The following is a 15,669-nucleotide window of genomic DNA, read 5'->3' as shown; positions in this document are numbered from 1 at the left end:
TTGCAATTTCATCCAATCTGTAAGCTAGATTTTAATGTTAAAATCTCTAAAAATGTTTATAAATTACACCCTGTTACTTTGAAAGAGTTCACTTTACAAAGTACTGGTACTTTTGATGGCATTGTTCCAACTGGGATAACCTCAGTAAGAAGCCGTAGATACAGGGTCAAATGTGAGAAACAGATTGCATTGTAAACATCCCATTTGAGTATAAAGGTAGTCATAAAACATGAGACTCATTTTTAAATCAGATGTGCGTGACAGAGTCAAAGTCTGCAGTAACAACAGTTTTGAACAGCCGAGTTGCATCCAAGGAAAAAAAAACCAAAACCAGCACAAAGGCAATTTGCAGCGCAATTGCCAAGTGTCTCGGCTTGCTGCTACATAAAAGCATTAATAAGCAGTTGCATTAACTGAAGCTCTGCAAGGTGTTCAAGAATAACAGCTTTAAAACAACTGATGGTGCAAACTAAAACACAACCAACAACATACCACTGTGAGAAGGGAAAGTGTATCAGATGGTTTGTCCTTACTGGTATTGTTCTGCACATTTAGTGACCAAAAATGACATAAGTTTAAAAATTCAAGCTTCACTAAAATCATTGACAAGATTTCTATAGAATTCAACAGTGTCAAGATTTTATCTTAAGACATTTGTTAGCTATTCAGTTTCTACACAGGTGGCAGAAAACTGTTCATATTTTACTGCGGTTCCTTCAGTGAGGATCAAACAGGTTACTGAGCACACAAACCACTCCTGCCACCCGCCAGCCTCAAAACCCTCCTGAGAAGCCTCTCAGCAGAACAGGGATAGACAGAGGCAGGTCCCAAAACCATTATTTCCACTCAACTCATTGGAACTGAGGCACAAAGAGGTTACAAGATTTGCACAGTCACACAGTCAGTTGGGTCTGAAACCCAGGCGACCTGATTTGCAGGCCTGTGTTCTCTCAGCTGCTGGACAGCCTAAAAGACTAGATGATTTTAACACAGCTTTGTGACTCTTCGGGGGTTTTTCTGCATGCAGTCAGTACCTAGGCACAGAATAGATGCACGAGTATCCACTGGTACTGCTCGGTTCTGGCTCTCAAGTAGGACTGCATTCCAGTTCATGTGCTAGCAAGCTTTTGTCAGAGTAATATTCAAACTGCCATTGTAGACGTGAATAGAACCATGATAAGCTTTCAGTGTTATTGAGCAATCCAATTACAAAGTGAATAAGAAGGGCGGTTTTTTCTCAAGAACATAAGCATAATTTTTTCTGAAATGTGTCCTCTTCCTAAAGCAATTCAGGAAATCTGTGTATTGGTTCCCTTAAACAGTTTCAAGACAGAGAGTTAATTCAAGTTTTCTCAGTGAAGGTATGGATAAACATACCCTTACTGAAAAAGAGGAATTTAAAGCTTCAGGGCAGTTAAATAAAATACAACATACAAGTTTTAATGCATTTTCATCCAATATACAGGCATTTGTGAGTATCAGCTACTGAGCTATAGTCTGTAGCAAAATAACAAAGCATCAAGTTTTAGTTGTGCAAATCCTTTTCTTAGTTCCATGGCAAGCAACAGAAAGAACTGAAAAATATCTACTTAATTTCAAACACACATCAGAACCTTGGTAGGTACATTTCATACATGAAGAACAACCAAAACTCATTTTCATCAAGTAGCACATACAAAGGAAGCCTGCATCTACAGTTAAAGTAATTCTAGTGCAAGATTTATATATATAAAACTACTTTCTTCTAGTAACCTATGAGGCCTTTTGATAAATCCGAGAGTTATCAGACTATAATTCTAATCAAGGTGACTGCTGCTTTATCACATTTGCTGTCCTTATTTGCCAAGCAAAGATACTTTGTTGGTGAACACATGCTTCTCTAAAAATGAGGGAAAAACTTGCAAATGATGTTTTAGGAGAGCAATAGGATAGCATGGGAGAACTAGTTAGAATGCCACAGGATCAAACCCAAAATCTTCCAGACACCTGCCAAGTATCAGGAGAATATCTCTCTGCCCGAACCACCAGGCAACACCCTGTCTTATCCGACTAGAATAATCAAAGACAAATACCGGTCTACACTCATCATCTCTTCAGGGCAAGAACTCTTGTTTGCTGTGTGATGTCCACTCCTTGTTGTATCTTTATGGGAAGTCACTAGTAAATTAAATTAAAAAACCCCATAAATTTGTAAAAAGCTAAGCCATAAGAACTGGGAGTGATTTTCTATACTAAGGAGTGGGGTGATTTCCTTTTTTAATGGGCAGCACTCAGGAAGGGGTCAGATTTTTATAGGTAGAAAAGTAGACTAATGCTCAATACTTGCAGAGACCTCTCTGATAGCTCTGCTCGCTGAAAGTCCCTCCCTTTTTTCATCAAAAAGGAGCAAAAAATAAGAAAGTCTGAATTGATGGCACTGATTCACTGTGACCGATAAAACTCTGGTGTCATTTGACTCCACAATGATGTTTTTCAATTGTGCAGCTATCAGATTTTGTTACAGAGCCCTTTTTACTAAAGTTCCTTCAGTTCTAGTACCTCACGAGGACAGCCAGCTGGGAACTCCAGAACTATTGTTAAGGCAACTTGAATAGTGAGAGCTTTGCCCAGTCATTATTACAAAAACATTCTCACGGACTTCTTAGCATCAGAATTTCTAACAATGGCCTACAACATTACTGTTTTAAGGCCATATATTATTCTACAAAAGGAGAGATTTCTAGTTTCTAAAAAATAAACTCTATTTTAGGGCATCAAAACACTTCAGTTCACAGAATCACTTTCAACCTTTTGAAAAAGGAAAAATAAGGCAGCACTACAAAGGCAATCTAACAGCCTGCCTCCAGGCTTGTGGACAGTGCTGCTCATTGACTTGCAACTAATGGTTTGGAAACTCCGGTTACTGAATGTTTACTGAGAAAAATTCTGATTATATTTTAGGCAAGCTTTTTTATCTGCTACCTTTTAATGTGTTAATTTACTCCACTGAAAAGCCAAAGGGCCAAATTCACCACTCTGATCAGGCTTCTATTGTTGAAGCATCATTGGATGTGCACCGAAGGCATTATTCATCTGTGGAGAGATCACTGAGTAATATCGTCAAACGCTTTTGAGTTGCACAACCTTGCAGAAAAGATAAAGGGATTGTGAAGAGAATGAGAAGGAAGAGAACATCAGAGATGAAGAAAACTAGATAAAGGGCCAGGGAGAAACTGTTTGATGTAAACAGAGTGACAAGTTAGATTAAGAACTCTCATTAAAGCATGCAGTTATTTGCCTATAAGCAATTCAGACAGGGAAGTTGTTTACAACTCTCTGCCAAAATCAACAGCAGGTGCAAAAAAATCATCAATACTGGGATTTTAAATAATATTAAATCTACCGTATCCAAACACTCACTAGGACTGTGTGATGGAAATACACAGCTCAGTGCCATTATATTCTTTGTGACACTAAGTAAACAAGGTTATGCACACTGACATGCAGGCCCTGCAGAAGCTCTTACTAATGTGAGTGTGCCACTAACCGCTCCTTGGTCGCTTTAGTATGCATATAGCTCTGAAAACACATACTGGTGTCGAGATTTTATTACTGGTGTGGAGGAAAAACTAACTTGGTGAGTTTTGTGTAACACCTTATGAGTAATCTCAGGTATGACTGTATGTTAAGACAGAACCTGCTGTGACTTTACCAAGTTAGAAAAACAAAATTTGGAGATGTGCTGGAAAACTTGCGATACCACCAAAAGCAATCTGCATCAGAAAATGTCCACTGGAAATTATACAGATGCTCAATAAAAAGCAAGTGCTTCTGAAGCAGATGGCAATGGTCAAGTGAATCAAAAGAACTCAGTCCCTTGCTCAACATCAGTGAGGAATTAGGGTTTTGGCAATGGCCACTAGGCACAATCCTACTGTAACTGAACCAGATTTAATGAGAGCGCCTCATTCCTCTTAGTCCCGGGTTAACATCCCCCTCTAGTGACCTCAGTTTATGGTGGGGAATTTTTTCCTCAGCGTCTCGTTGGCTGATGTCCCTGTATGATTCTGTTAAGATGATGGGAATTTGAGTCACCACTTTCCTCCTGGCATGCTTACAGGTTAAAAAAATACCTGGCTGGGAAGAACATACAGGGAGAGTGAAGTTACACAATGTGCTGGCAGCAAAACTGTCCCAAGAAACTGAACTCTGCCTTTCCCCAGCCTCTCATTCTCACCCTTGTGCAGGAGTTCACTGCACATGAGCTTCCTTTTTGTGCCAATTCCCTGTGGGGCCATGATGCAAGCCAGACCATTGTTATGATCCATGTTCAAAATAATCCTTCCTAAACCAACTCCACTATTAAAGCCAGCAGATTGTGTATTTGCACCATATGACACTTGGTTCCTTTGACACAGTGCTGTGCACAGGGAGAGGCAGGAAACTCTCAGGTGCCACTCTTTTCAGGCTTTAAAGCAAACATGACTGGAGAGCCACAGAATTAAAGCCATGCAGATTCAGCCCTTCCCATGCTGCAGATCCTTTAAATGCACATCCCACCTAAATACCAGCAGTGGGAATTCCCATCTGGTTTTGCAGTAGTCTAAATAAAAATTCTGGTTATCACTGGAGCTGGTTTTTAAAGACTGACGTGAGGCCTAAGGGCCTCTCTGTTAAAATCCAAAGTGAGATCGGAGATGGGGATGTGAAGTGGTGAGAAACCACCAACTACAAGGGAAAGCAAAGCATCCATGTGCAAAGCCTCAGTATCACACCGCAGCTCATGAGCATGAATTTTGATCATTCACTGAGGGAATTGACTGCTCATTTCTCACAAACAAAAGGTGTCTTTCTATTTTATACCACTGCATGGGAAGGCTTCTTGCAACAAGATTTGAATACATAGAACAATGAAAGAGCCTCCTGGTATTGAAAGATGACATTTGATAGGCTGAGTCCATCAACAAAACACTGTTCAAAGCCAGCTGACACTTTTTAATAGATTTTAAAAAATATTAGAAAGAATGCTGGCAATTACTTATTTCCATCTCTTATCTGAAATTTCCTTGTTTGTATACTGGGAAGGACACCTGAAGGCAAATGTGAAGAAGAGAGCAGATTTCTTTTATTAGTTGAAATTAAACAGTCCAAATGGCACAACCTCTCCTTGTGGCCTGTCTCCTATGAAACAAGCAGATTTGATCTCATTTTTCTCATTACATAATCTTTGGTTGTGCAATGCAAGAGTCTGTAAAGACTAAAAAAGGGGACCTGAATACACACAGTATAAAACACAACTACTTCATTCACATTTCAATATCCTTCTGGGTGAACTACATATAAATTCTATTATTTTGTGCACCATTTAGGATAACATTGTACAGAACATGGCAGAAAGACTCGTTATTTTTAAAGGTGTTTTACGGTGTGCTTTCAGTTACAGCTCCTGGCTTTCGAAATGTTCAGAAGAGAAGAGAATGACTTATTCTTTGCTTGAGTTCTGAAATGGTATTTGTTTCTATATTCCAGATAAATCAGAAAAAAGAGAAACAAAAAATCCACACTGTTTTAAGCTCTTTCGTGTCCTGCCAGTGTCTCATTTGTACGTGGCATACACTACATTTGCCTAGAAGGATCTAGCTCAGTAGCTGGCACATTTACATTAAAGAACAGCATACACAGTTTCAATCGATTTCAAGTGTTCTTACAATGGGAAATAAATACGAAAAGTGGTTGTTGCTGAAAGTTCAAATAATGCAATCAACAACTTGTAAAATCGCGAAAGGCCAGACAAATTTAATAAAATAATTCCATTTACCTTCTTCAGCTTTACACAGCCTGGTCAAAATAATAAGATTCTCTGCAGAGAGCCTTTATCCAACTGTTTGTATCACTTCATACAAAATATGTGTTTGAATTACCACAGCAATACAAGGATATAAATCCCCAACACGCGACATGCCAAATTCAACATAAGTTATGCTTTCTTGGCATCTAGATGTTTTCCTTTTCTGTGCTCCAAATACATTTTCATTTGAAACAAATTAAAAAAGCATGTAGATGTTAAAACATAACAGCTTAGAATTCAAGTGACTTGTGCAACATTGTTTTGTGCTTACTACTTCTCCGTTTCCTCCTACTGCAATTAAAATTCATCATGCCCTACTACATACGCAATAGCAATGCATCAAGTTCAGTCCAGTATAGGTTTTCAACCTTCACACTTTGCTTTATACTACATGAGATCCTTGCACATTCAAAAAAGTGCATCTTTTCTGTGATCTTTCTTTTACGTTGCCTGATGTGAAGCTCTGATTAGTCGATGTAGGAATGCAACCTTGAGGTACGATTGCAGCCTCAGAATAATTCTTAAATGTAAAAAGGAACTTTTCGAGCGTGCACGCCCTTTCTGGATTTAAAAAAGACACCATTATAATGGTGCTACTAGAGCCACGGTACAGTACATCATGGCACATCTCCATAACATATTCAAGGACATGAGAGAGAACTTCTATTTACACAAACTTGATGTCACTTTCAGAAAAATATGACAGAAAAAAAAAAAAAAAGGAAAACGTATTTCCTGAATGTCCTGAATTTTTAGAAGATTCCTTTTACTTTCTGTTCAGCAACAGAGTGATCCTCCACAACTACATTTTCCCTGCCCTGTTTAGTATGGACCATAAGTGACATCAGCAGGAACTGGGAATCATATAGCAAACTGCTTCCTTTGAGAGGATGCTCACCCATGCCCCTTTACTCACAAGCCAGCTTGCTGTCAAAACTTGAAAGGGCAATGGCAAAGGCTTGTAGTGCGCACATTGGGTAGTTGTAGTCCATAGTGAACACATCCTCAGCCACGCGTCCAAACTGCATCACTATATATTCAGCTGCAAGAAACATCATAAAAGGCGACAAAGCATTATTTTTGTTTGCAGCCCTTACTTAGTAAGTATGCATTCAACATCATCCTCTGGCCCACTTCAACAAAATGCAAACAAAACATGTTCACTCATCAAACTTCACAACACTTATTAATGCAAGTGGGTGTGCAGGCATCAAAGAGAAGCAAGGGTAGCTTGAGTGAGGAACAGCTGAGTGACAAAAGATTGCGAGACTTGCTACTGACAAAAAAATTGCACAGATAAAGAGTGGGTTTTGCAAGCACAGAGAGAAAATTGCTACTGTATAGAATGCTCTTATACAGATTTAGTGCAAGTTTCATGTGTGTGCCAAGTACCAATTAATTCTATTCCCACTTAACTTCAGGTGAGTGGACGAGCAAGGATAACAGGAGAAGGAAATGCATGACTGTGATCACGTCTCCCTGTTACATCATTTTAATGAAATTTTCCTCAACTTTTTCCCCCTTTTGTACTCTTTATCATGCAAAAGGAAATCTCAGCCTCATTCACAATTTTAAATGTTTAATTGCAGAAGCAGGTGTATTTGTTTCACCTTATAAAATGCAGGAAATGCATACACCATTTCAAATTCAGCATTGCTCTCAGAGACCAGGACAGCTACTTTCAACAGACTGCAATATTCCCTACAGTCTAAGCACAGAACTAGTGCAGCCCACTGCGCTCAAGCAGCTAGTGACTATTGTCTGCCCACAATCAGCGTAAAGTGGGGCAGCATCACTCCACTGGAGCAATTGTCTTCATCCTTGCTCCAACAACTGTACCTAAGCTTGAGAAAAAAGGGGGCTGCACACTGCTGGCAGAAAGCAGCACATTGGTAAGGTCCTAGTGATGGAGTGAAAAGCTGTCCTGACACTTTCAGGGTGGAAGGACTGTATGATACTTGTGCTTGAGCGGGGTGATACTGGCACTGCTGACTGGAAGTACCGCAGCTCTGAGAGCAGGAACAACTCTTAAGGTAGTGCTCAGTTCACAAGCTAGGCAGCCAAAGAAGAAAACTAAGATAGCACATAGCAGAATCACCTGTCTCGAGCATAAGCATGTAAACAACCAACTTGCATCAATGTCATGGCCACAAGGCAGAGCAGCCCACATAAGGTAAACTCAAGTAACGACAGTGAGGGCAAAATGACTGTCGGACTGTGAAAGCAGTAGTGTTTCTACATGTTAGAGCTATACTTACGATCATTATCATGAATAATTTGGAAGTTTTTCACTGAGGCCTGTGTGACTCGACCATGGAAATTTAAAACATAGGACTGCGTGTCATCATTCCAGACTGGTGTTTTGTTATGCAGCTCAATGACACTCTCTGTATTTTTGTTCTGCCATCTTGCAAGAAGCGTCTCATGTTCCTGCACACACCACAGATACACACTTCAGTTCAACACTCTTACAAGACAAAAAGTAAATTAATGCACACAAAACAAAGCCATTCATAAACCCTAGCCCGAAGACTAAACTGTCACCTTCAACCTCCAAAACAGCATCACTGAATAAAACTGAGAACTCTTGAGTATCTTAATGGGAATATGCGTTAGAATCCTTTCCACAGCTTCGAAAGTATTAGTTCTGCCTTTTGTTATCTAAGTATATTATTATTTGTAGTACTTTTGTGAGTCACAGAACTAGTCACACATCACATTGTTCTTCAATCATTCAAATGTTTTTAACCTCTAAATCTTCAGCAATGCAAAAAACCCCAACTCAAACTGAAAAAGAATTTAAGTAATTTTTATCATTGGTTGATGGTATGACTTACATTTCGTGGTCTGATGGAAACTCTTTCATGGTCCATATTCATTCCTGGTATGATCACACTCATTTTGCGAGGTCCTTTAAACCCCAAGACATTTGTTTCCTAAAAATGTTTTAAAAAGAGTTCAGCATGTTCTGTATTTTTGAAGTTAATTTCTTCAACAGAGAGACACAGTGGCAGCCCAGGGGACTTACTTGTTAGTCAACTCAAAAAACATCTTGAAACTCCTACCTTCGCTGGCACTGCCAAACTTTCTGACTTTGTTTTAGAAGCTCTGACAACAGGAAAAATGGAAATAGAGAAGTTTCCAAAAACATTTGTAGCAGTGGCTGCCAGCAACCTTAATACAATTAAAAAAACCCTAGTCCTTTGTTAAAAAGGATATGAACTAACCAGATTGCTTGGCTACTGCTAGATCCTAAAATAAAGTGGTTATAATTTAAAAATCATAAAATGCAGTCACACATTTTGATGAGAGACAAAATTAAATATACAGGACCAACTCCATTTATTCCAGAGCCAGCACAAAAGCAAACAAGAAGAAGCTGCCAGTAAGAGCATCTGTTAGCAGTGCTGCGGTTCTCAAAGTCTTCAGATATGTTATGCTTAGAGACAAGCATGGTATAAAACAAACACATTAGCATGAATGCAAATTTTTGAGCTGTGAAGGCAGGGAAAGTAAAGAAACATGGGCAGAAAAAAAAAATCCACAGAAAATGCAATTTTTTCCAATAAACATGATTCAATGCCTTTCTGACCAGCATTTTACAGGAGCGCTCCACAGTGTCCTCTCAAAACACAACCACTAAAATCTAAATAGGCCTAAAGTTTTATGCTTTTGCCTTTTTTCCTCCACAGAAGCAACTATTTCAGCAAGTCATCATCTATCTGCTTTTGAAAAATAAAAACTAAAGGGTGGTATTTCCAATCCACTCAGTAAAACCCGGTTGCCTGCTCTGGCATGAATCAGGTAAGTGAAGCACTGACACTTCTGAAAGTTCATCTCCTCATGTTTTGTGCTACTTACTTTTTTTTTCAGTCACATGCATTTTTCCCCTCCTGCTCTTCCCAAGGGAAGGGCTGTGGACACACACACACACAAAGGAATCTCAGGAAGGAAATTCCCATTGGTGCTATTCCCAGCAACATCATACTATGAAATGCCACCCCTGTGCTCCAGCTGGTGTGGCTCTACCACTGGGACATTTAGAAGTGACATTTTCAGGTATTCCTGCTTTTATATATCTAATTAAGGTGTCCTGATTTTAAGGAACACTCAACTTTGTAGGGTATCTCTACATTCGCAAATAAAAGTCCATGCATCTCGGCTCCTTGTAAACATCTGAAAATACCTGCCTGAGATTTACTTGCACAGAAGTTCTGTCATCCATCAGACCTTTGAAATAACTTTGGTTGTTTCAGCAAACCATCTGGAGATTTCACACAACCCATTAAAAGATTTTCATGCATGCAAACAAAATTCCACTGAGTTATTTTACTGAATACTATTGAAGCAATCCAGGTATATCCATACATCTCCACAAGTCTGTACTTCAATGGGAAGATCCTACCTCTTTCCTGAATCATTTGTGTCATGGCCTTTGGCAGAGTAAACCAAAGCTATCAGTTCATTTGAAAATTTGTATTTGGTTCTGCATCATGGTGAGACTCAAACTAAAATGACTGCCAGCAGATTTTATAAGCAGGAGAAATTCAGCACAGCAGAGGCCAGTTTCTAAGAAAAGACTCATGCTTAAGCTTATTTTCCACTAACTACTGACAGTTTTAGTCTTCTCTGTAATGTCTTACAAGCTTTTCTTCTCACCAAGCTGCAGTTATGCTACATACAACTAATTTAGATGCTAACTGGTTTTAGACTTTGTTCAAGGTAAAATTAAATAATAGCACTGAACCACTTCCTCACCAACAAACAGTATTATCACTCTGAAAAAAACAGGACTGTATTCTTTGGAGTTACTCAGAAACATTAAAATCAGTACTTCTACCAAATGGTAAGGGAAGGTTTCTAGATGCACATTACATCATTCACCAATTTAATGAAACATTTTACTGGCAAATGCAACCCTTTTGCTAAAACCAAGGTATAGACCTGAAATTTTAGAAACACAGAATATATGAGTAAAAGCAGTAGGGACAGAAGAGGAGCTCTAATTAAAAGTACACCTTTCCAAACTACCTGCACCCAAGTAAAATTAATTCCCCATAACTCCTGTCTCATTCCCTCCTTCTCTCTTATTTCCCTCCTCTGCTATTTTGTCTGTAAGTTCAAGACTACAAATCTTTAGGGGAGCATAGGCCAGATTCTGATTTTACACCATTTTAATGACAATGACAGGCTTGGTTTACACAGGAATTCAAAATAAGGGTTGCTAACTGGCAGAGCACTACTGACAGAGCCAGCATGCCAGTGATTTAAATCAGTTGAGGACTTGGCCCAGTATTGCTTCAAGGCTGCACTCTCTACCGTTGCTCAGGTGGTAAGCTTAGCATGTGTCACAATACACTGGACTGAAAGAACACGGAGTCTATCCTTAAGGTTGCTTTTAAAATCTTCCATAAAGTTATGTGAGCATTTCACTAAAGTGGAAATATCTCATGATAAAAGAAGCAGGCTGTATATTGCAGCAACTCTCAAGAGATTCACAACTTAGTTACCGCAATTTTCTTTCAGCCACTTCCCTTTCTGGACTTGTGTAGAAACTAGCATTCCATAGAAAGCCCAAAACACAGAACCCACTACAGTGGAGCAGAATGCAGGTGACCGAGGCCTGAGTAGAAAGTCGCAGTTTTATTGCTTTGCTGAAACCTGAGTCACACCCCAGAATATTAGCAGAGCTCCCTGTCTGATGCAAACTGAGTTGTAAGATACTACGGATATAAAGGAATCCAGCACAGAAAACTCTGGTACAAATGGTCGTCATACCTTACTGCTTCTTGATAAATTTCGCCAAGCTATTCTGAAATCAGCCATTAGGTGCTGCTGCAGGTTTATTAATAAGCTACACTGCCACCCGCAGAGAGAGTAAAAATGGCTTACAGCGCCTGGTAAAACTCGGTCCTTGCACTGATTTTATTCCTGTTGCTTGAAACATGCCCTAAGGTGAGCTCCACAATGAGAGTTCTCATACATTTACCCCACCGTTAACAGCAGATGCACCAGCAACTTCTGCCTGTACAAAATAGACCTGCTGAGACAATTCAGCAGGTCAGGCTCAGTAACTTGGTGGAAGTGGGTACAGCTTCCTCTCTGGGTGGGTAGCCAACTGGCTGTGCTGAGAGACAGTGAGAGGCATAGTGGTGCTTTCAAAGTACTGTTTGTTATAGGTTCTGCTGCAGGAAAAATCTCAGGGCAGGAATTAAAAGGTTACCTTAGGACAAGGATGTTTCAGGAGTGAATAATCTTGAGTGATCTCACTTTAGCAAGCTTTGCTAGTAATGAAATACCATTCCAGTTTCCTTTTGTCCTCTGGCCACAGCACACCTGAAAGCCTGATGCCTTTCTTCATGAGTATCAAAATATCAATGCAACAAATCATTCTCTTACATAAAAGTACAAGTTTTAAACTGCTGATCTCAAAATAGACATATGAAAGCAGCTTATCTTCGCCACATTCTCCAAACAGTGGTTATGGTTCTGTTCTTTCCAACACTCACACTTCTATTCACCTCTGCTGACCTCAACTGAGGTTTTTAGTTGGTAGCATTAGTGGTTCAAATGCTGTGGGTTTTGACTGAAACAAGCAATGTCTAAATTGTTCAATATATAAATTATTTTTTTAATTGTTGGGTTTGGGTATTTTCCTCCTTGCATTTCCAGATTCCACCAGATTAGTTGCCTGCCTCCAGCGAACGCCCTCCTACATAAACCTATTTACTAAACATTTAAGGTCTCCTAGGTTCCGACTCTAGACTCTAAACTAACATCAGATTCTGGACAGTCTTATTAAATCCTGTTGGATGGATTTTCTGAAACCTTCAGAGAGTTTCAAATTCAACAGCAATGGAGGGATATGTATCTTTCTGTCTGTCTTGTCTGCAACTGCAGGCCATGTGCCTGAATAACAGCACATGTGACCAAAGGCACTATTTATGCTATATTCACAGAAAAACTGCATCCTAAGCAGCAGGAAAATAACACGTCAGCCACCCTCCAGTGCTCTCAGCACTTTGCATGGGAAGGATAGTTCTCTGCTTTCCTTTTCATGTGCTGAAATCTGCCAGAGGCATTGCTCCCCACAACCTGAAGCTGCCCTTTCTAGGAACCCGTTCTCTGCATATATGCTAGATCTCGATCTGATGGATTTCCAGGCATCCTTGATTAGAGTTGGGCAGGAGCTTTCCACAAATGTGGTTCTTGGGTATTTTTGTCAGAAGGTGTTGATTTGTGAAAACAGAACTTTCTGTAGCAGTGTACATACCCATTTTGATTGGAAGAGTTTCTTGGGACCAGAGATTTCTGGACAGAAAGAATACTCTCACCAAAACAGTCATCCAGTCATCATGAAAACCACAGCAACTGTATTTCAAGTCTCAATTGTCTGTGTTGCTCCTGACAAATGCTATTTACTGTCCTATAAGAGGCTGGTTTCTCTTATTAAATTGAATTTTTGATTGTGTTTAGGGTTTGTTTGGTTTTTTTCTGGTAAAAAGGAATTACAGAGGTTTTTACCTCAGTCTCCAAGCCAATGCGGCAGACCTAGCTGTTCAGCTACTTGTGTTTTGGATCAGTCCTCCTCCAAAATGTTATTGCAAGTGATCAGACTTCAGTGCAGTAATTCCATGTGCACAACTCTTTCCAGTTCAGCAGGCTCTCTCAGATGATGCCTGCAGGCTGTCAAGCACCCTACCTCTTCCAGAGGGTTATGTAAAAGCTTCTCACCTTCTGACCAAAAGTGAGAACCGGGCAGCCTGGTTCTGTGCACAACTTTATTCACCTCTACTTTCCACTGAGTTTCCTGGTTTCTCTAGTGAAGAGCAGCTGTTTGATTACATCTAAGTATGAATGGTGATTTACATAATCATAAGTGAGAAGTAAATTCAGTGTGCTATTTCAGAAACTGATCTGCCCTTCTTGCATATTTTGCCTGTGAGCAGTACTTACATAACAAATAGCAGCTAGCTCCTGACGCAGGATACTCGCCTCCAGGCTTGATGTTGTTTTCATTGGATTTACTCCATTGTCATAAACTGTAAACTTAGTTCCCATAAGATTTGATCTATCAAAAAAATGGAAAATCCAATCACCGTTTGTCAGCAATGCTGCCTGAGACATCTATCCTTTCCTGCACTGCAGCCCCAAAGGAAAGACAGATAACACTGAGTACAAATAGCTGTTAATTCTACCCCATCTATGTATCAACTCCTGGATTAAGGGCTGTACCAAAAATGTAAAGGTACAGTAGGGCAGAGTATACTAAAGGTCCATTATCATTACACCAGAGACTTCTCATAACACCTTGCAAAGCAGTAAATTCAAGAAAGCGGTAAGAAAACACTCTGGAGGAGTTATTTTGGTTGTTTGCTTGGGCTAAAAAATATGCTTACTCTCTACAAAACTATCTGCTTTGTTACCTGACTACTAACTCTATGAGAATACAGAGAGTGTTTTCATAAAGTTTTAAGATGAACCTTTCCTATTTAAACGGAAATCACACCAAGAAGCGCAAAATATAACTTAGAACATACTAAAACCACATTATCCTCATTCTGTACTGCAATAAGTAGCAGATGAAGTTCCAAGATCCATGCAGGCAAGTGGCCATTAACAGCACAGCCCCTCTCCCAAGGCACAGACAATCTAAACATACACTGAGAGGCTCCACGTAGGTGTCAACGACAGACTGATGTATGATGGGGCGACAAGACAGAAAAGAAACATGGTTCTGAAAGAATTCCACTACTTCATAGAATCATGGAATGGTTATGGTTGTAAAGGACCTTTAAAGATCATCTAATTCCAACCCCCCTGCCACAGGCAGGGACACCTCCCACCAGACCAATAAATAACTCTAATTAGGATCTTAAGAAACAGGCAAAACTGAAGAGATTTTCAGATTGTGCAACAGAGAGAACTTCCATTCCAAGGTATTTATATCATGAGGGGCTAGACACAATCTACTCGTGCACTCCTGAAAATCTCATTAAGATAAGTTGTACTCATACCCCCTTGAGAATCTGGCCTTTGAGCATTTAAGAGCTTCGATCCTGTCAACTTTTAATAAAATGCGGTCTTGTAAGTACTTGAAGTTTTGAAAACGTGCCTTGCATACTGGCGAATTTAAAGACTGCTATCACATGATACAGTCAAGCCTCTAAGAGGTCATAGTGGCTTACAGGCTTCCTAATTTCAAATGAACTACATCATATAAAGACAATTCGTAGATGTATTAGTGTTTACCTCAGTTTTCCAATAAAACTCTCTCCACCCCGAGACAGGTCAGTTGGGTCTATAGAGATGAGGTAATTAGAGGTTTTACTCTTCTTTCGTTTCCTTCCAGCTAACAGAAACACCTAAGCAGTGCAAAAAAACATATTCTAGAATGCCAAAGGAGATAGCACACGCCACTTCCTGCTTTGACATAAGGAAACCATAGGCAATTTTTTTGTCTTCCACCATCATTAGAGAAGCAACAGAAAATCTGGAAAGTGACTTCTCAACCATTCAGTTCATTATTTACAGTTTAAATAATTAAATTGTATCTATTTTGTTAAATGTTTCATTCGAAGTTGCTCTAGCTCTTTCAACTGAATTGAAAATAGATGTTTTTCAGGCCACAGAATGCAAACAGCCCAACTGCTGACTGTCCCATAAAGGTGCCATGCAGAGATTATTTAAGGTCAAAGATTTGACATACGAAGAAAGGCAGTAGAACAAAGTGATAGTATTGTTTTGCTTTTTGAAGACTGTAGGGCAGATCTCAGTTCAAGCAAAAATGTATTTAAAATACAAGATTATATTTTCTTAGGAAAACTTCTTCAGACTTTTAA

General features: G+C 39.5%; 1 protein-coding gene across 3 annotated transcripts in view; it reads right to left on the bottom strand.

The window, feature by feature from the left end:
- Nucleotides 1-5,747: 5,747 nt before the first annotated feature.
- Nucleotides 5,748-15,669, bottom strand: part of TUB (TUB bipartite transcription factor) — a 71,511-nt gene continuing 61,589 nt past the window's right edge. For all 3 annotated transcript variants that reach the window (XM_065682966.1, XM_065682967.1, XM_065682968.1), the window contains 5 exons: nucleotides 15,080-15,192; nucleotides 13,784-13,898; nucleotides 8,665-8,763; nucleotides 8,086-8,257; nucleotides 5,748-6,869 (listed from right to left, as the gene is read on the bottom strand). In XM_065682966.1, coding sequence (XP_065539038.1) covers nucleotides 6,736-6,869; nucleotides 8,086-8,257; nucleotides 8,665-8,763; nucleotides 13,784-13,898; nucleotides 15,080-15,192 — 633 coding nt within the window. In that variant the 3' untranslated portion in view covers nucleotides 5,748-6,735. The remainder of the gene's footprint in view (nucleotides 6,870-8,085; nucleotides 8,258-8,664; nucleotides 8,764-13,783; nucleotides 13,899-15,079; nucleotides 15,193-15,669) is intronic.

This window comes from Lathamus discolor, chromosome 6 (genome assembly GCF_037157495.1).
Source record: "Lathamus discolor isolate bLatDis1 chromosome 6, bLatDis1.hap1, whole genome shotgun sequence".
Classification (NCBI taxonomy): domain Eukaryota; kingdom Metazoa; phylum Chordata; class Aves; order Psittaciformes; family Psittacidae; genus Lathamus; species Lathamus discolor.
This window is presented reverse-complemented; position numbering and strand designations above follow the sequence as displayed.